At 43.8% G+C, this 18854-nt stretch overlaps 2 protein-coding genes across 3 annotated transcripts; one reads left to right on the top strand and one right to left on the bottom strand.

The window, feature by feature from the left end:
- The first annotated feature begins 1305 nt into the window (after nucleotides 1-1305).
- LOC121873424 lies at nucleotides 1306-11615 on the top strand. Of its 2 annotated transcripts, XM_042377002.1 has the most exons (18): nucleotides 1306-1524; nucleotides 1680-2123; nucleotides 2472-2609; nucleotides 2835-2969; nucleotides 3627-3743; nucleotides 4053-4149; nucleotides 4624-4722; nucleotides 5702-5803; nucleotides 6412-6689; nucleotides 7179-7295; nucleotides 7707-8072; nucleotides 8385-8491; nucleotides 8879-8972; nucleotides 9159-9263; nucleotides 9436-9603; nucleotides 10289-10419; nucleotides 10690-10785; nucleotides 11094-11615. In XM_042377002.1, the coding sequence occupies exons 1-18, from the start codon at nucleotides 1330-1332 to the stop codon at nucleotides 11299-11301; spliced, it is 2997 nt and encodes a 998-aa protein (XP_042232936.1). In that variant the 5' UTR covers nucleotides 1306-1329; the 3' UTR covers nucleotides 11302-11615. The 2 variants fall into 2 exon arrangements, with proteins under 2 accessions (XP_042232936.1, XP_042232937.1); XM_042377003.1 differs by lacking the exon at nucleotides 7707-8072.
- Nucleotides 11616-12272: 657 nt separating this feature from the next.
- Nucleotides 12273-18005, bottom strand: LOC121873425 (glutamate receptor ionotropic, delta-2-like). The gene is made up of 11 exons (XM_042377005.1): nucleotides 17484-18005; nucleotides 16982-17142; nucleotides 16604-16697; nucleotides 16048-16200; nucleotides 15680-15818; nucleotides 15342-15499; nucleotides 15050-15192; nucleotides 13946-14261; nucleotides 13218-13376; nucleotides 12878-13021; nucleotides 12273-12764 (listed from the first exon to the last, which is right to left on the bottom strand). The coding sequence occupies exons 1-11, from the start codon at nucleotides 17964-17966 to the stop codon at nucleotides 12558-12560; spliced, it is 2157 nt and encodes a 718-aa protein (XP_042232939.1). The 5' UTR covers nucleotides 17967-18005; the 3' UTR covers nucleotides 12273-12557.
- Nucleotides 18006-18854: the final 849 nt, after the last annotated feature.

Raw genomic sequence — 18854 nt, 5'->3', positions numbered from 1 at the left:
ACACACATAAACAATATACACACACATATAAACAATACACACACACACACACACACACACACACACACACACACACACACACGCACACACACACACACACATCAACTGCAGATTTCTCGATATTCAACAAAATAATAACGTGGTCTCTAGTGTTATCGTTTATATTTCTTTTATCATTTTATCTTATCTTGGAGGGCCACCGAGCAAACCAGCCCCCAACTGCCAGTTTCTCTTCACTCAGGTAAGCGTCCAGGTATGCATAAAGCACACCTGTACATTATATTATTGTTGGAACAGTGAGACGTGTACATTATTAAATTCGAGAGGTGGGTAATTTTTCACGGCATCCAGCTAAGAGGAGTAAAGTTTTGCTTGTAATCCCCAAAGTTTACTAAAATATCGTCTGAAGATTAGATAGCCTAGCTTATCTCTCCTGCGTATTTAACCACCTTGACCCTATAACTGTGAAAGGTTGGTTAACGTCAGGGTGGTTAATCAGCAGGTGAAGTAAACTAATATGTCTAATTTTCAGGTGATCCCCCAAAATATATGATTACTTGTGTTAGATAAATTTTGTGGAATATAAAAGAAAAATATTGAGAAAATAACATCGGTCTTCATATTGGTAAGACATGATGTGTGATATTTGAATGTCAATATGTATTATGTATTCTAGGACCTAACTCACTTTACCTCGTTGAAGCCCTAATAATCTTAATGAATATATTACTTTTCTAAACTTTTATATTTGTTGAAATTGATTTTGTGTTTAGGACTTAAAGACTCTAGCTATTGAAGGACTTTAATACATCATAACGTCATCAATAATCTTCTATAATATTTTAATAGTTTTTGTATAATGTGGAAACTGATTTTGAGTCATGTGGTTAAAAATCTCAGTTGGCGACACAGTGAGGTGATAGTGTTATGTCATGTACTCTGTAGTGATGCCAATCTTATATGGTAAATAAACTTTTAATGTTGGTGAGTTGAAATAGAGAAATATTTATATAGTTACATACCTGAATATTATCAACACTCGCCTTATGGAAGTAGACCAAGACATTGTTAGGTTAGGTTAACACATTGAGTACGAGGTTAAGTCATCGTACTCAAGAAGTTAATCATAAACGGGGTGCGGAAAGTTTCACACTCTTGCAGACTTACGGATAAACAACGAAATGCATAACAAAGTAGAAAAATGTGTGTGTGTGTGTGTGTGTGTGTGTGTGTGTGTGTGTGTGTGTGCGTGTGTTTTATTAATGGTTATTTAGGAACAAGTTCATAAAAAGAGTCACATTTCAGGGGCCGTGGACGGAAGGCTGGACCATGGATCAAGAGGACCTCACCCATCACCACCAAAATGTCACCAGCAGCATGACTGAAATTTCAACTACACTCAAGGACCAAACGGTGCCCATGGACCAAACGGTGCCCATGGACCAAACGGTGCCCATGGACCAAACGGTGTCCCTGGACCAAACGGTGCCCATGGACCAAACGGTGTCGCAAGACCAGCATCAGGTGAGTTGTATCTCCCACAAGGTACCTCGAGCCTCTAGTCTCCGAGGATACACAGTGCAGTATACAGAGTAAAGTCCTTAGATTATAAAAAAAGATAAAAATATTTCCCAAAATACATAGACAGCTTAACATCGTCAGCTCTTTTGATTTTACAGGACGTTCTGGGGAGTCCATCTGAAGTCCCACAGAATGAAACCAAACATTCAGATAAAACAGAGATGGAAAGCGACCCAGAGTCTCGACACTCACACTTGAATTCATCGGAACGAGATTCACAACAGCAAGACTCTCTCGCACCTGAGGATCACCACCGTCAGGCAGATACTGTCTCCAGGGAGGAACCATCTTGGGAGGAAATAAACCTGAGAAACGAACCTTCTCAGATTGAAGAGAGACATAAGGATGAGATGGAGATGGCTACAGACCTTCTCAAACTGTTAGAAGACGACAGGAAGAGAGTGGAGGAACTAGAGGCGGCCCAAGAGCTGTGGAAGCAGGAGATTGTAGAAATAAAGCAACTGTTGGAGAGAGAGAGGAAGGCGAGGGATGAGGAAGAGTCCAGACACAAACACAACATCAACGCCATCGTCCAGGAAAAGGTAAGTCTGCGTGTGTGTGTGTGTGTGTGTGTGTGTGTGTGTGTGTGTGTGTGTGTGTACAGAGAATAGTCACAGACCTTTATATTAAGAGGTTTCCAGATAACACCTGCAGGAATGAAATTGTAGAGTCGAAATGTGATTTATAATAGAAGTGCTATATGTATGTATAGTATGTATGTATGTATGTGCAGTATGCATGTATGTGTGTATGTATGCATATATATATGTATGTATGTATGTATGTATGTATGTGTATGTACTGTATGCACTGCCTGTATATGTGTGTGTTTACTGTATGTATGTATGTATGTAGACCAGTCATCTCATCCTCCTTTTCCTTATGTGAAGGATATCCTGAAGGAAGACGTGGAGTTCCTGCAGAGAAACCTGGCGAGGGAGGAGGCCTCTAGGCAGGAGGATAACAAGAAGAACAATCAGATCGTCTCCGGCCTCAAGAAGCAGTACAACGACGCCCTTATGGAGAACGTGAGAGCCTGCTGGTGTCGTGGTTTATAAGGGATAGCTATATTACCTTGCCCACCCCTACCCCCACCGTCTGTAGAACTACCTGTTTGAATTTGTAGGATCAGTCTTAACTTGTAGAACTATTTAAGTCCTTGGATATCGTGTCATGTTATAAAGTTAATTTCTTAAACTCTCTTACAACATTACTGTACGTGAAGCATTATTTACTCGACGTTCTTCTGACAGGATAAACTGCAGAAGGAGGTGGAGGTGTCGCAGAAGAACCTGGTGGAGGAGATGGAAGCCCACCAGAAGGAGAAGGCTAAGAACAATGAAATGGTCGCTCTTCTCGAACACCTCAAGCAACAACTGCGTGAGAAGGTCAGTACAGTGTAGGTAGTGGTAGTACAGGTGTAGGTAGTGGTAATACAGGTGTAGGTAGTGGTAGTACAGGTGTAGGTAGTGGTAGTACAGGTGTAGGTAGTGGTAGTACAGGTGTAGGTAGTGGTAGTACAGGTATAGGTAGTGGTAATACAGGTGTAGGTAGTGGTAGTACAGGTGTAGGTAGTGGTAGTACAGGTGTAGGTAGTGGTAGTACAGGTGTAGGTAGTGGTAGTACAGGTGTAGGTAGTGGTAGTACAGGTATAGGTAGTGGTAGTACAGGTGTAGGTAGTGGTAGTAAGTACAGTGTAGGTTTGTGGTGTACATTTAGGCAAATAGTACATGTACATTAGACTTTAGACAGTACCAGGAAAGTCCCTAGAAATTATTAGAATTGTACAGCACCTGAAATATACACAGGTAATATATTAACCCTTTGATGACGATGATTTAACCCTTTGATGACGATGATTTAACCCTTTGATGACGATGATTTAACCCTTTGACGACGATGATTTAACCCTTTGATGACGATGATTTAACCCTTTGATGACGATGATTTAACCCTTTGAAGACTATAATTTAACCCTTTGACGACGATAATTTAACCTTTTAAGACTCAAAACGTTAATTAAAACTCACCTTTCTAATGTATAGGAGGATGATGCCAAGATGCAACAGACTGAGTTCGAAGCAGCACTGCAGGAGTTAACAGACACACGAGAGAAGTTCCAAGCCTTTAGAAATAACTCCCAGGAAACACTCAACCATTTAGTAAGTTACAAACTGTTTCAGTGTCTTAATCTCTAAGTTAAATCTGTCTTTTCATATATATTTCTCAGGTGGAATGGAGAGAAAAAAATTAAACAAAATTGTAATGAAAATGTAAAAAAAAAAAAAAAAAAATTGGCATAAAAGTTGATACAAAAGTTGGTTAACGTTGTAAAAAAAAAGTAAAAAAGTGAAAAATCTATAAAAAAAAATAAACAAATTATAAAAAGTTGGTAAAACATTTGTTCTTTATTATCTTTATTTCTCTGTTTCTTTATTTTATTTTCGCTTTTCTTCCTCCTCCATTCGCAGCTCGATACGTCCATACGGTATGAGAGATCAGAGGTGGTGAGGGAGGTGGTGAAGGCCGGGGCTGATGCAGAGTTCATCACCCGACAGGACGAAAGTGGTGAGTACAAATTTCAATGGATAGTCTTTCTTTTATACACTAGAGTACGTGCATTCATACATACATACATACTTACATACATACATACATACATACATACATACATACATACATACATACATACATACATGCATACATACACTCTTGCATTTATACGCTCCTCCTCCTCCTCCTCCTCCTCCTCCTCTATCTCCTCATTCTTCTTCTTCCTTTCCTTCTTTTCATTCATTCATTCATATTCATTTCTTTTTCGTCCTCCTCCTTTTCTCGCTCTTTTCCTCCTTTTCATTCTTCTTCTCCTCCTTCTTCCCCTCCTCGTTCATCTTCTCCTTTTGTCCTCCTCCTCCTCCTCAAGTCGAAGCTTTCGATCGTTAATGAGAAAGAAGTTTTCCTTTGGAGTTGTCTTTAAGATGTTAACATTAACCTCTATAATTAAAGTCATTTTGGTGGACCTTTGACCAGTTTCTTTCCTAGGTCGCCGCCCCCTGCACCTGGCGGCTCTTTGGGGTCACGCAAAGGTCACGGAGGTGTTGTTAGAGAAGGGGGCGAAGGTCTCTGCCCTGGACTACTGCGGTGAGTGAAGTGGATAATGTCTCTCTGAGGGGGGTGGTGTAAGGGAGGTGGTGTGAGGGAGGTGGTGTGAGTGAAGTGGATAGATGTCTCTCTGAGAGGGTGGGGTGGTGGGGTAAGGTGGTGTGGTGTGGGGGGAGTGGGGTGGGTGAGGGGGGTGGTGTAAGGGAAGGAGGGGGGTGGTGAGGGGGTGGTGGAGGGGGGGTGGTGTGGAGGGGGGTGGGTGGGAGGGAGGTGGTGGGGAGGGTGTGGGAGGGGGTGGTGGAGGGGTGGTGGGTGGGGGTGGTGTGGGAGGAGGGGGTGGAGGGAGGTGGGAGAGGTGGTGTGGTGAGGGAGGTGGTGGAGGGGTGGGTGGTGAGGGGGTGGTGTGAGGGGTGGTGTGGAGGAGTGGTGGTTTGATGGGGTGGTGTGAGGGAGGTGGTGAGGGTGGTGGTGGGTGTGAGGGGTGGTGTGAGGGGGGTGGGTGGAGGAGGTGGTGTAAGGGGGGTGGTCTGTTGGGTGGAGGGGGGTGGTGTGAGGGGTGGTGGAGGGAGGTGGGTGGGAGGGGGGGTGGTGTGGGAGGGGGTGGTGGGAGGGGGTAGGGACGGGATGGTGGGGAGGGGGGGTGAGGAGGAGGGGGTGTGTGGGGGAGGGGTGGTGGAGGGGGGGTGGTGGAGGGGTGGTGGACGGGGGCTGTGTGAGGGAAGTGGTGTGAGGGGGTGGTGTGACGGGGTGGTGTGAGGGGGTGGTGTGAGGGAGGTGGTGGAGGGGGGTGGTGTGACGGGGGTGGTGTGGAGGGGTTGGGGTGAGGGGGGTGTGGTGTGAGGGGGTTGGTGTGAGGGGGTGGTGTGAGGGGGGTGGCGTGTGTTTTAGAGAGATACAAAAAGTTGTATGACGTTTTACCTAAAGAATTATTATATCTCTTTTCACTTAATCACCATAACATTACTTTAAGGTCAAATCCCATTGTTTGAAAAGTTTCATTTTATTGTGTTGGTGGCAGGCGATGAACCCATCCACACAGCGTGCAGGAACGGCCACTCGAAGGTGGTGGAGCAGCTGTTGAAACATAAACCTGACTTGGTGGACGCCCGCGACCATAGAGGTCAGTACACAGTCTTGAGTTAACTCTTTTATTACCTCCTTACTGACTGACAGGCTGTGAGGCGTACTGACCAGGGGTGAGCTGCCCCAAGGTGTAATATTGTTAACTTAGAGGTCTGATTACACACTTAAACTACTATATTATCGTAGTAATTAATCATTTCATAATATAAATAAACATTATTTGCTTTATTATTGATGGTGTAAGTCGTTAGCTTGTATACAGGTGAGGGCAGGATCATGAATAATTCTTGGGAACACACACACACACACCGTGAGGCTCCTACAGACGGCTTAACACACCATAACACAAATTCTTTGATGATTGTGGACCAGCGGCAGAACACAATCGATGATATACAGTACACTTATTACTGACCTCATCTGTCACAGCTTAAATTATAGAAACCTTAAATTTTCAACATAATTTTTCAATGTTTAGACAGAACTGTGGAGCTTTCATTTAGACCTTTAAAACTGCAGTATTTTCAGAGTTTATGGAGGCTCTCACCTGCCCCTCCATCCCCTGGAGTTTAAACATGTGTCAGGCAAATATTGTGAGTGTAAGCGACGTAAACATAAGTTGTCTGTTCTTCCCCGCCAACACAGGGTGGACACCTGCCCAGTTGGCAGCAGCGGCGGGTTACCCGGAGGTGCTGGCAGCCCTCGAGAACAACGGACTGGATCTGAGTACCGTCATTGATGACCAAGGACGCTCTCTTCTTTACTATTCAGCCGCTAATGACCAGCTGAGGTTATCAGTGTGGCTGGTGGACCACGGTGTAAAGCCTTCCTACGTCAACAAATGGAATGCGAGTGTTCCTCTCACCCACATGCTACTGACCAGCTTTCTAGGAATCGCCCATCGGCTTCACTTCTATAATTGGGTTAGTGTCAAGTTGATATACCTGTTCTTGTACTGTACCTTGAACTGTACTTGTAACAGTAGATGTACCTCTTCCTTGTACTGCAATTGTTCACGTATTTACACTTGTTCTTTTATTTATATTTGTACTTTAACATTTTTATCTGGACTTGTGCATATATTTATAACTATGTCCATACCAGTGCTTGTATCTGTAGTCTCTCTCTCTCTCTCTCTCTCATGAGTGAATGACAGATTGACAAACAAGTTCTTATTAGTGTTAAACTACTCAATTAACAATTGCAGTTAATTGCAATACTGTACTGCTGTTTTTGTATGGGTCGATGACGCAGTACAGCCTAATGTTTCAGAAACTTGTGTTTTACAACTCGTACAAATTTAAATACCCCTGATAAAAATAGGTACTTAAAATATAGCAACGTCACAGCACTCAGCTAGGATCTCAAAGCAACAGATAACGTCAGAGCCCCTCTTCTTACATGCGTTTCAGGCCTCTGCAGTGATGATGTTGTGGCCGATACAGAGTGTCGCCTTCTACCTGTATAGCTGGTGGTGGGAGCGACAGTGGATAGGTAACACGAAGCAAGATTACCAACTCATATTACAGGTAATAATCACAGGTGTCTTGAGTTTATTGGTATTGAAATACATACAGGTAATATATGATGCACTTTTGGTTGAGGTTTGGGCAGGTAAATATACAGGTGCTTATGAATATGTTTTGGCTTAATAGGGGTGATGACTATTTCTTTTAAGTATATGAGCATAAGGTATATAAAGGTGATTATATAAAGAGAGTCTGGCTGTATGTGTGTGTGTGTGTTTGTGGTAAATACAGTACAGGTGAGTGTAGGAGGGGGGGAGGGGGGTGTGCATGATGGTAAATATATCTTGTTGTTATTGCTGGAGATGATTTTAATGTCAGACACTACTGCTACTACCACAAGCGGCAGAGAACTATATACTTTAAGACTCTACAGCTCGAGAAGATTGAACAGAGAGAATATCGTTCCCACAGGAGACACACACGTTGACGCCACCACCACCACCACAACACCAGAGTCCCCAGCCCCACCTACAGCAGAGTCAACAGTTGCCACAGGGGACGAGAGAGAAAAAGAAGGAACAGAGGATGAAGAAGGAAGGGAAGGGACAGAAACAGGATGTAGTGATGGAAGAGACGGGAGAGAAACAAGAAGTAAAGGAGAAAGAAAAAGGACAGAAACAGGTGATGAAGGAGGAAGAAGCTAAGCAGCAACAGTCTCAGAGCACCAAATGGGTGGAACAAGAGGAACAGGAGTCGACGGCATCAACACGGAGGAAGAGGAACAAAAAACAGAAACAAAAACAAAACAAAAATAAACGACTCGAGTCCCCGGATGAGGTAATGTAAACACACACACACACACACACACACACACACACACACTGGACCTCTCCACGTTGTCGACTCATTCGTCAATCACTGGAACTCTCTGTTTAAGCATCGGTTTAAAGGGTGACTACTGGAAGTCTTTTAAAAATTGTTGTGTTGGACCAAGACTTCTGTGTGTGTGTGTGTGTGTGTGTGTGTGTGTGTGTATGTGCGTGTGTGATATTGATTACTAAGAATTATCGAATATTGAAAAAAAAAATAAATCTCTTTTTATTTTATCTAATATTCCAATATTTATTTTTTGTTTTCATTTCCCAACAGTATGGAAAGCCACACGGACTTCCTAACCTGGGCAACACCTGCTACATGAACTCCGTGTTGCAGTGTCTTTACTTTACCGACCCTCTCACCCAGTACCTCAAAGGAGGGTAGGTCCTCACTCTGTACATGACTGGGCTACACCTGGCCTCACACACACACACACACACACACACACACACACACACACACACACACACACACACACACACACACACACACACACACACACACACACACACACACACACACACACACACACACACACACACACATACACACACATACACTCATTCACCCAATCTGGAAAATGAAATGAATTTTTATATATCTGGTAAGGTCTCTGTACATTTTTGACGCCATTTTGGAGGTGGGGGAATAGTTAACGATTTGCCATCCAGTGCTGTTTTTGCTAGATGTCCGGTCTTCCTGGGGTAGAAGATGGTCTTAGTATCTTCATCATGTGCTAAGAGTCTTATCTGGCACTCTCTCTGTAGGTGCCAGAATGGGAAGGTGTCAGGGGCCTACCAGGGTGTCGTGCAGGCTCTTACTACAGGTGCCAACGCCCGGAGTGTCGTGTCCAAACTCAAGGTTAGTGCCACACCTTTACACCGTTGCTTCATCCACACTACTACTACTACTACTACTACTACCACTACTACTACTACTACTACTACTACTACTACTACTACTACTACGACTTATGGGTACTTTACATCATCATTCTCTCTCTCTCTCTCTCTCTCTCTCTCTCTCTCACTGCCTCGTCTCTTTCAGGAAAATGTGAGTAGCCTTGACCCGCTGTTCAGTGACCACAAGCAGAAGGAGGCACACGACTTCCTGATGGTGCTTCTGCAGGAGCTACACAACGACCTAGCTAAGGTAAGAACAGACCTGACGAAGGTGAGAACAAATTGTAATTAATGTACTCTCTAATACTTCTTTGTGGGAGTAAAATATTTCACTCCCACGAGATATAATTCTAGATTCTGTAATTGATACTCTCTCTCTCTCTCTCTCTCTCTCTCTCATACCTTTAATTATTACCCCCCAGAAAGGTGATGGGGGTGGTGAAAAGAGCTCAGTCGTCTCACAGCTATTTGACGGGACACATCGCTCGACCATTACCTGCAACAAGACCAAGGAGGTGTTGTGTTGTGTTGACGAGCCCTTCTCCAGCCTCTCCCTAGCTGTCAATATCTCGCGCTCCTGTCAGTTGGAGGTATGACAGATGTTGACAGGTGTATACATGACTTGGAAGGTGTTAAGAAATACGAGATAGATGTAAATGAGATGGACAGGGGTAGACAGGTTTTGACAGGTGTAAACTAGTTAATTAAATGACACAAGGATAGACAGGTGTAAGCAACATAGAAAGACGTAAACAACATACACTGGTGTTAATAAGACAGTTTACAGACTTCAGTAATAGCTAGTCTAATTAGTTTTAAAATCCAAGGACTAGTAGGCCATATTTAGCTGTTGATTATAGCTTTATCTGTCTCTATAGCCCTATAGATCCTAGCTTTACTCTCCTGGGGAAATATACTGCTATTAATTTTAGCTTACCTGTTGTGATACATAGTTAGCTTTATTGTTTGGATACATACAGTTAGATAGCTTTTATTATTTGGATACATGAAGCTTAGTACCTTAGCTTTATTGATAGTAGAGATACAGCTAATTAGTCTAGTTTTGTTTGAATAATTGCAGCTAATCATCCTACCTGTATAAAGAAAAATTCAACTAATTACAGGTACTTTTGTTGTGATGATTAGGAACCTCTCCTTATCCTCACTGATCCTACCTTCATCCTTACTGATCCTAGCCTTATCCCCCTCTTCCTAGCTACACCTTACCCCCCCTCATCCTAGCCTTATCCTCACTGATAATATTCTCCCTGGCAGGACCTGGTGCAGCACTACTACAGGCAGCAACAGATCATGTGGGATTGTTGTAGTTGTGAGAAGGATCATCTCTGTCCCCAACACACTGGTCTCCTCCACATACCTCAGTACCTCATCTTACACCTGAGCAGGTATGTATGTGTGTGTGTGTGTGTGTGTGTGTGTGTGTGTGTGTGGGGCTGCCCTTACCTGCTGACTGATGTGTTATTATTATTATTATTATTACGTTTATTATTATCATTATTGGTATTATTGTTATTTTATTAGTAACTGTTTTATAATTTTTCTTATTAAGATTGGTAATAACGATGATAATGGTTGTTGTTGTTGTTGTAGTTGTTATTGTTGTTATTGTTCATTAATGTCCATATGCAAATTAGTCAACAGGCTTCAATTTGCAGGTACAACAAGAGTGACCCACACGGCAAGAAGGCAGAGGTGACCTTCCCACTTGAAGGTCTCGACTTATCTGAGTACATGGTGTCTCACGAGGACAGGTGAGTGAGTGTGTGTTTGTTCTCGCGAGGACAAGTTAGTATCTGAGATAACTTGTGCATATCTTCCTGTTATGGGAATTTAAAATGTTATTCATTTATCTTAATGTTGTTTCGGGTCGTGTCGTGTTGGGCTGTGTCGTGTTGGGCTGTGTCGTGTTATATTAGGTCGTATCGTGTCTCTTTGTGTTGTTGCAGTGTCGTATCATTCAATATTTAGACGCTATGTTATGTTCATGTAACGTTATTTTATACCATGATAGGGTACAGTGCGTCATCGTACGTCACCTTACGTTATGTTACGCTCTCAGGACTCGGGCAGGCCACTATGCATTGTATGGGGTGTGCGTTCACGAGGGGACTATGACGTACGGCCACTACACCGCCGTTTGCAGGGACTTCTCTAGCGGGCAGTGGTACGTCTTCAATGACCTCAGCGTCCGGAGCATCAGTCAGGCCCAGGTCCTCTCCCTACACAATGCTCACATTCTCTTCTACAGGAGGGTGGAGAGCGTGTGAAACCTAGGGGCAATTAGCTCTCGTCGTGTTGGTCCTGTAGTAAACCTCCTCTTCTTGCTAGGACTACAGCATACTTGTTCATTGAGGAAGTTTTTGTTATGAGTTATTTAAGGTTATTCGTAAGTGATTGTGTCATATAGTGTCATGGTGTCATATAGTGTCATGGTGTCATATAGTGTCATGTATCTTGAGTCATTTTAGTGGATATCGTTGTTTAAGTTACTCCAGTGAGGCTAATTCTTAAGGGTGTTTGAACTTACGTTTATATATAATGTAATAGTATTTTCAATCACAAATAAAGAAAAGATATTTGAGTTTTCTTTACAATTCTTCTTTTTTCTTTTTATTTATTTTGTTTGTATGGTGTTGTTCACTGTTTTGATTCATTCAGTGACCTCTCCTTCCCTCTCCCTCCCTCTCCTCTCTCCCCCACTCATCACCTATGGTCAGCTGTGGCAATACACTTGGTCTTGTTTTCTGTTTATTTTATTGTTTTTCTCTCATACCCCCCCCCCCTTCCCTTAAAATGCATCTACAAGAACGACGTGTCCTTCTTCAGGCTTTTCCATACTTAATTTGTGATCTATTTCTAAAAAAAAACTCACATCCGCCTAAGTATGTGTGTGTTTATGATTGACAACGAGATGGCTTGAAACTCGACATTTGATTGGCCACGTCGATTGCCCACATTGACGTAAGGGGAGATCTGAATGGCTAGTCAACTTGTATAGGAGTGTTATGATACATTTATTTGTGTTTAATTTACTCGATATCTTCTCATTATTTTCCCTAACAAAATATCATAATATGGTTAAGAACGTTCACATATACTTTCAATAATAAAATATCTGCGAAATAAGTTTTGGGTATTTTCGAATTACAGACATTTTCCATATACACTTACATAATATATATTGATTTTAATAATTAACCCATAAGAGAAAGTATCTATGAATATTAAAACTAGATAATATATTTACGGTGTTTATGAATGCAAAGAAAGAACATTTATGCTTCATTTTAGTACACTTGTTTGGACAGTAAGTTAGTTCGTGTGCAGCAGGTGTTCGGTGAAGGTGTGCAGTGTACGCTGATTGATGTATAATATGTTAAAGGATCATCCAGGTAGGATGTATACGTGTGCAGTAATCAATGTGTACAGGAAATGTGAAGTTTGATGTCCAACCACGCTGTCTGGATAAAGGTTTTGCCACATCACAGTGAGAGAGAAGTCCTGTGTGTCACAACTTGTCACATCATTCTGAAGGTGTAGTCTTGTATCTTGGGGGTGACCGTGGAGACCTCCTGCCACAGCCCATCTCGACCAGGAAGACGATGAAGGAGACCCAGAGGCAGAGACAAAGGATGAAGAAGATTCCCTGCAGGTGATCAAGGCTCAGGGGGATGACGGAGTCCTCCACTTTATCTAAGTTTTCCTCCTCACCCGTGTTTTCTCTCTGGAGCTGAAGAAAACGGAACGTGTGTTTTAATTCAAGCAGATATTTTCATTAATTTGAGCCAAGCTAAAACCCTCCTGGCCAATCTAAGACCCCCTGGCCACGCTAGCGAGCCTCACCTTCCTGGCCAGGTTGTTGGAATCTATGAACCAACGAGTCACCAGGCCACCCTCGAAGGCCCACCTAATTACCCGGTCGAGGTTCTGCTTCAGTGGGGAGTTCTTCTGTAAGGCCACCGCCACGTTGTAGGGCGCGAAGTATTCCTGGGGGTAGGGGTAGGAATATACATTTACATATACAGGAATAAAGTGAAAATAAATCGTGTATATATGTGCAGGAACATAGGCATGCATATACAGATATATTCCCTAAAATTGTGGAATATTTGGCCAAACTGAAAGAGAGATTCACCTATCTGTCAAGACTGAGAGAGAGAGAAGCACCTGACGAGGACCTCACCTTGATGATCCTCATGGAGGCGTGGCCGCGGGTGGTGAACTTGGTGGCTATGATGTACTCCAGGAACTTTTTGCTCTCTATAAACACACCGACCCCCTTCTGCACCTCCAATACCGCCTCCTCGATGCTCGTGTGTGGCTCAAACCTCTCCGTCAGTCCCTGTGTAAAAATGTTTGTATTTGTGTTTTTCTGCAGTAACCAATTTTTTGGTATTCAACAAAGAAATTATTAATATTACAAAGGTACTATACTTGATGAAAGGTAACAAATGTGGTCAGAAGTTTGGTTGGGACGCCCGTATGCATCACTGCTTATGTTTTCATCAATATGAACTTCTACGAACTTCAAACTGAGGAAGATATCCTACTGATCAATGAATACATTTTGTTGCCTTTACCGGTTGTAATAATAGGAATAAACTTAAGGATATTATAGAGTTTAATATATTTTATAGCGATGGCTTAGAGTCGTGACCAAAACTGGGAATAGTGTATTACTTCATCAATGATCGTATTCCCGACAGCAACTCACTGACTGTAGGGCTTAAACAGCCAGCCTCCCAACAGAGTTCTCTTAGGGAGTGGATTAGTTGTTCAGGACTGACGTTCATAGAGCTGGCTGATGAAACTAGGACTCAGAACTTATCAAAGTGTCACCAGCAGTGCTACCAGATACGACACCAACCTGACACCAAAAGATGACACACTGAGGAGCTTCATGACACCCACCTTGATGTTAGGGTTCTCGGAGATGGCCATGGAGAGCTTAATGAAGGTTCCTATACCCAAGATCTTCAGGTCAGAGGCGTGTAACTCTCTGATGGAGTCAATGGACGGGGGTGCCCTCACCACCGTCAGGAACGCCGTCAGGTTGCTACAATATCCTGTAGTGAGGATGATGGCATACACCCACAGCGTCAGCACCAGCAGCTGTGTGGCCGTGCCTTTGGGCACCCTCACCTGGGAGACTCTGAGGTGTATCCCCCAGGTGTAGAGAGTCGACGAACCCATCGTCAGGAGGCTCATGATTTCCTCCTCTCCTCCTCTGTGTGGGTGTTGTGGGAAGTTAATGACACACACACACACACACACACACACACTCACACACACACAAGTTGAGGTAGAAAATGAAAGAGATTCTATTAAGACACATTTGCTTTCATGAGATCAAAAGAATCAAAGGTGTTTAGCCAGTGAAGGTGACCACAGCTCCATCCTTACCTCGGTGGAGTTCAGTGACCACAACTCTGGACTGATTATAGAGGCGACTGATCACCAAACTCACTGAGACTTTGTGTTCATTCATCTCCATACGACGTTTAGTTAAAATCTACAGCTATCTGCTCAAGTTATTGTATTTATAACACCAGGGCCCACTGACAGTCACGGACGGACGAATAACAAGACGTATTATAAACTCGAGAATGTGGAGCGAAGATTTATCTATTCATCGTTGTGATCTGAGTTGTTTCTCCGATTACACCCACATAGTTTACCAAGTATCATCGACATTCAATACTATTTACTCGAGTTGTGGTCACAAATTTAGACGTACAACTACACGGAACACAGTAATAAAGGTCATAACTCTCTTACAAGACAAATGAAGAGTATTGATTATCGCACAGGTCCAAGATATTGCCTGATGTATCCTCTCACCAAGGGAAGCTAAAAGAGTCGCATCACTCCTTGCTGAGACGATGGGAAACACTATGATAGGAAGACTCACCTGTCGCAGGGTATGGGGCAGAGAGAGAGAGAAAGAGAGAGAGAGAGAGAGAGAGAGAGATTTAAACCCATCTATTGGAAGCTAAGAGATAGAGGCAGACTTACCTGCTGGAGGCCAGAAGATAAAGAGCGGGTGCGACGAGGGTTAAGCTGGCCAGGATGGCGAGCCAGGTGTGTAGGGTGAAGGGGAATGCCAGACTCTGCCACCTGGGCAGTGGTGGGGGAGTCCGAGCCATGAAGCAGTTCACCTGAGGGGCGAGAAGGACAGTGGTCATGAGGAGTGGACAAGAATATTATTATTTAATGTCTATGATCCTTTCTTGCCATGAGTGAAAGACAAGTCACTGGGTCAAAGGTCAGGGGGTCAGAGTTTACTAGAGGCACCATGAAGTCTTACACTTGAGTCGTAGAAGGTCGTGAAGTCCTGGACGATCCGCCTGTTGTCATTGTCCGAGAGGAAGATGTTGGCCACGCCCAGGTGAGCCTCGTCCCTCTCCAGCGACCCCACCACGCCCGTCCATGTCCCGTTGTCCAGCTTCCTCCCCCACAGTTCTCCTGCACCGCCACAATAACCATTAATGTGCAACCACCACCACCTCGCCCGTCCGCCTGCCAACTCCAGCATCCTCCTTCACATCCCTCAAGCATCACTACCCCCATCATGAACATGCAACGGAAACTGTTGGATCTACGTAAGCGCCACTCCAGACGAACGCTCGTCCAACACAGGCATACCTCCTGGGGGCTGAGTGAAGCTGAGGGAGAAGTTGAGGACCTTGGCTAAGGCGGTGACCAGCTGGAAGTCTCGGCCGTACCTCGCTGGTCCTCCCTCTCCCCCGACCACCATGTGCGGTGCGAACGAGAAGGTCACCACCTGCGGGATGGTAACGGACGCCCGGGTTAGTTATTGTGCGCCTCTGTTAGTTCTTCACTATACTAAACTATTTACCTTTCATAGTGAAATTACTAACACACCCAAAACAGTACATTATCTTACCTATGAAAAATAGCTCGCCCAAAATAGTAAGCCATCGTTCTCTTATACTAAACTTACCGTAAAAAGATGGAAAATCAACAACAGGTGAGAATTAGTTGAAGTTTACCTTGAGGACGGCACCTTGGAAATCAGCGAGCTTATCTGGGAAGAGCACTACCTGCCGTGTGAAGGTGTTGCGTCGCCAGGTTGTTACGTGTTTCAACTCCGGACCATAATATAGCTGGTTCATGTACACCTCCCATTCTCCTGGACCACCTGTCTGTACGCGTGAGGGTAAACAACTCAAGGAATTCTCTTTATTATATGTGTGTCTCTGTGTACGTATATGTGCTTGTGTGTACGTGTGTATGAGTGTATTTTTTGGAACACATACAAACACTCTCTCTCTCTCTCTCTCTCTCTCTCTCTCTCTCTCTCTCTCTCTCTCTCTCTCTCTCTCTCTCTCTCTCTCTCCGTTGCTCTAAGAATATAATGATAATTTAGAATAAAGGTAAATGGTGTTTTGGGACATGTATCCATATTACACGTCCTATTTTACGAAATGGATATGCAATAAAACATTAAAGAGATGAGAAAAAAGGGACATGCATTTCAGAACAAGCATGTCCTAATTTTAGAATATTACACGTAGATACAGACATGCATTGGGCATTTCACCTTACCTGTATCACGCCAAGGATGTGTTTAGTCTTCTGTCCGATTTTAGACAGTGTCACATTTTTCAATTGGTGTTTGGACGGACTCAATAAAATGTACCTGAAACGGAGATGGACAGAACTGCTTTTATTAAACCAGGAGGTGATGGGACTGTTCACCAAAGCGGTTCTCTACAATGAACCAGTTTACTTCATAAGTAGGTTATCGTACTGTAGTTATAGTAAGATAAAGTTGTCGTACTCAAAAGTAAAGTTTATGTAATCAAGGGGAAGTTATCGTACTCAGAGGTTAGTTATTGTACTCGAAGCTAATTTATAGTAATCAAAGGTGCGTTATTGTACTCGAAGAACATTTTAAGTTATTTAAGGAAAGGAATTATGTACCTGGCGGAGAAATCCCAGGTGAGGTGGGTGGAGGGGGAGGCGAGGAAGGTGAGGAGGGGGGAGAGGTCGTGGAGGAGGAAGAGGTTGCCATGACACCCAGCCGAAGACGACCACCACCACGACACATCTACCAGGTCGTGCCACTCAACCAATCTTACTACCTGAGGGAGAGAGAGAGAGAATACGATAATTCACCTCAAGTAAACACTACTCTAATCTATCTATTTATCTATCTATCTATCTATCTATCTATCTATCTATCTATCTATCTATCTATCTATCTATCTATCTATCTATCTAATATATACTGTAGAATCTATTAAATATATTCATCTATATCTACTAATTTTGTAATATTTCTTGGCAAATTACTTCAAAATATGGTGAACATGATGAACACACCTGTCTGAGTAATGAGGGAACACACCTGTCTGAGTTATGAGGGAACACACCTGTCTGAGTTATGAGGGAACACACCTGTCTGAGTTATGAGGGAACACACCTGCTTCAAGTTGGGGCGGGTGAGGAGTGAGAGAGCGAGGGAATCATAATAAACTGTGTCTGTGATCACTACCAGGGAACACTCCTTAAGTTCCTTCGTGATGATGGCGCTCAGTAAGCTCCCAAGTGCTTCTTCCTCCTCTTCCTTCCGTTCCTCTTTCCTCTTGAGGTATAGGGCAGACGCTCTCAGCAGGAGGCGGACGTCTTGGTGGCTTGTGTCGTTACCTGCTGCTACTGCTGCTTCCTGCTGCCTCAGGAAGGAGCTCGGAAATCCTTCTGTGTGTTGTATAGCACCTTCCTCTTCCACCCTCTGCTTCAGGACGTGTAGGTCATCAATAGTAAACCGTGAGAAGGTCTTTCCTGAAGGGCGGTGAGGTGTACGTACTCCTGCCGACCCCGAGGCTTTGGTCGTAGTCTGTGTAGTGACGGTGACGAGGAGGAGGATGAGTAACGTGTTGACGAGTTCCCACATGTTAACCATCATACCTGTGGCAGGGCGACAGTGTATGTGACCACAGCTGTTACTCAGCACACTGATCAGAGGCAGCCGACAGCTTATGTGTTTATGAATGAGAGCAATAGAGGCGGAGCTTGGTGGTAGGAGGAACGCGTTTGTGGGAGGAGCTTGTTGATGGGAGGAGCTTGTTGGTGAGAGGAGCTTTCTGGTGGAAGGAGCTTACTGGTAGAAGGAGTTTGTTTGTGGGAGGAGCTTGTTGGTGGGAGGAGCTTACTGGTGGGAGGAGCTTACTGGTACAAGGAGCTTGTTGGTGGAAGCAGCTTACTGGTGGGAGGAGCTTGTTAGTGGTAGGAGATTGTAAGTGGGAGGAGCTTATTAGGAAGAGCTTACTGGTGGAAAGAGCTTATTGGTGGGAGGAGCTTGTTGGTGAAAGGAGCATACTGGTGGGAGGAGCTTGTTGGTGGGAGGAGCTTGTTGGTGGGAGGAGCTTGTTGGTGAAAGGAGCATACTGGTGGAAGGAGCTTTGTTGTGGAGAGCTTGTTGGTGGAAGGAGTGTGTTGGTGGGAGGAGCTTGTTGGTGGGAGAGCTGTTGGTGGGAGGAGCTTGTTGGTGGGAGATTCCTGTCTGCAAATGAGTCTGGTGATGGTCTGTCATGATATTCCTGTCAAGTGATGACGCCATTTATTCAGATGGATCTGTCATGGATGGTTTCTGTCATGGATGACCAGGTCATGATATTCCTGTCAAGTGATGATTCCACAAGGATGATGATTCTGTTGAATGATGGACTATTTCATGTTGTACGATCTGTCATGAAATGATTCTGTCAAGTATGATTCCGTCAAGTGATGATTCTGTCAAAATGAGTTCTCTGTTCGGAATTAGTAGATATTCTGACAGGAATGAGTCTCATCA

Source organism: Homarus americanus, unplaced genomic scaffold (genome assembly GCF_018991925.1).
Source record: "Homarus americanus isolate GMGI-L3 unplaced genomic scaffold, GMGI_Hamer_2.0 scaffold34739, whole genome shotgun sequence".
In the NCBI taxonomy this organism is placed as follows: Eukaryota; Metazoa; Arthropoda; class Malacostraca; order Decapoda; family Nephropidae; genus Homarus; species Homarus americanus.
This window is presented reverse-complemented; position numbering and strand designations above follow the sequence as displayed.

Excerpts from the sequence above, each read along its gene's own strand:
- LOC121873425 (XM_042377005.1), bottom strand. The coding sequence starts at position 17,966 with ATGATGGTTAACATGTGGGAACTCGTCAACACGTTACTCATCCTCCTC. Across the intron at positions 13,377-13,945 it reads CCGAGAACCCTAACATCAAG|GGACTGACGGAGAGGTTTGA; the intron begins GTGGGTGTCATG and ends ATTTTTACACAG. Across the intron at positions 13,022-13,217 it reads CCTCCATGAGGATCATCAAG|GAATACTTCGCGCCCTACAA; the intron begins GTGAGGTCCTCG and ends CCCTACCCCCAG.
- LOC121873424 (XM_042377002.1), top strand. The coding sequence starts at position 1,330 with ATGGATCAAGAGGACCTCACCCATCACCACCAAAATGTCACCAGCAGC. Across the intron at positions 1,525-1,679 it reads TGTCGCAAGACCAGCATCAG|GACGTTCTGGGGAGTCCATC; the intron begins GTGAGTTGTATC and ends TTGATTTTACAG. Across the intron at positions 5,804-6,411 it reads GGACGCCCGCGACCATAGAG|GGTGGACACCTGCCCAGTTG; the intron begins GTCAGTACACAG and ends CCGCCAACACAG.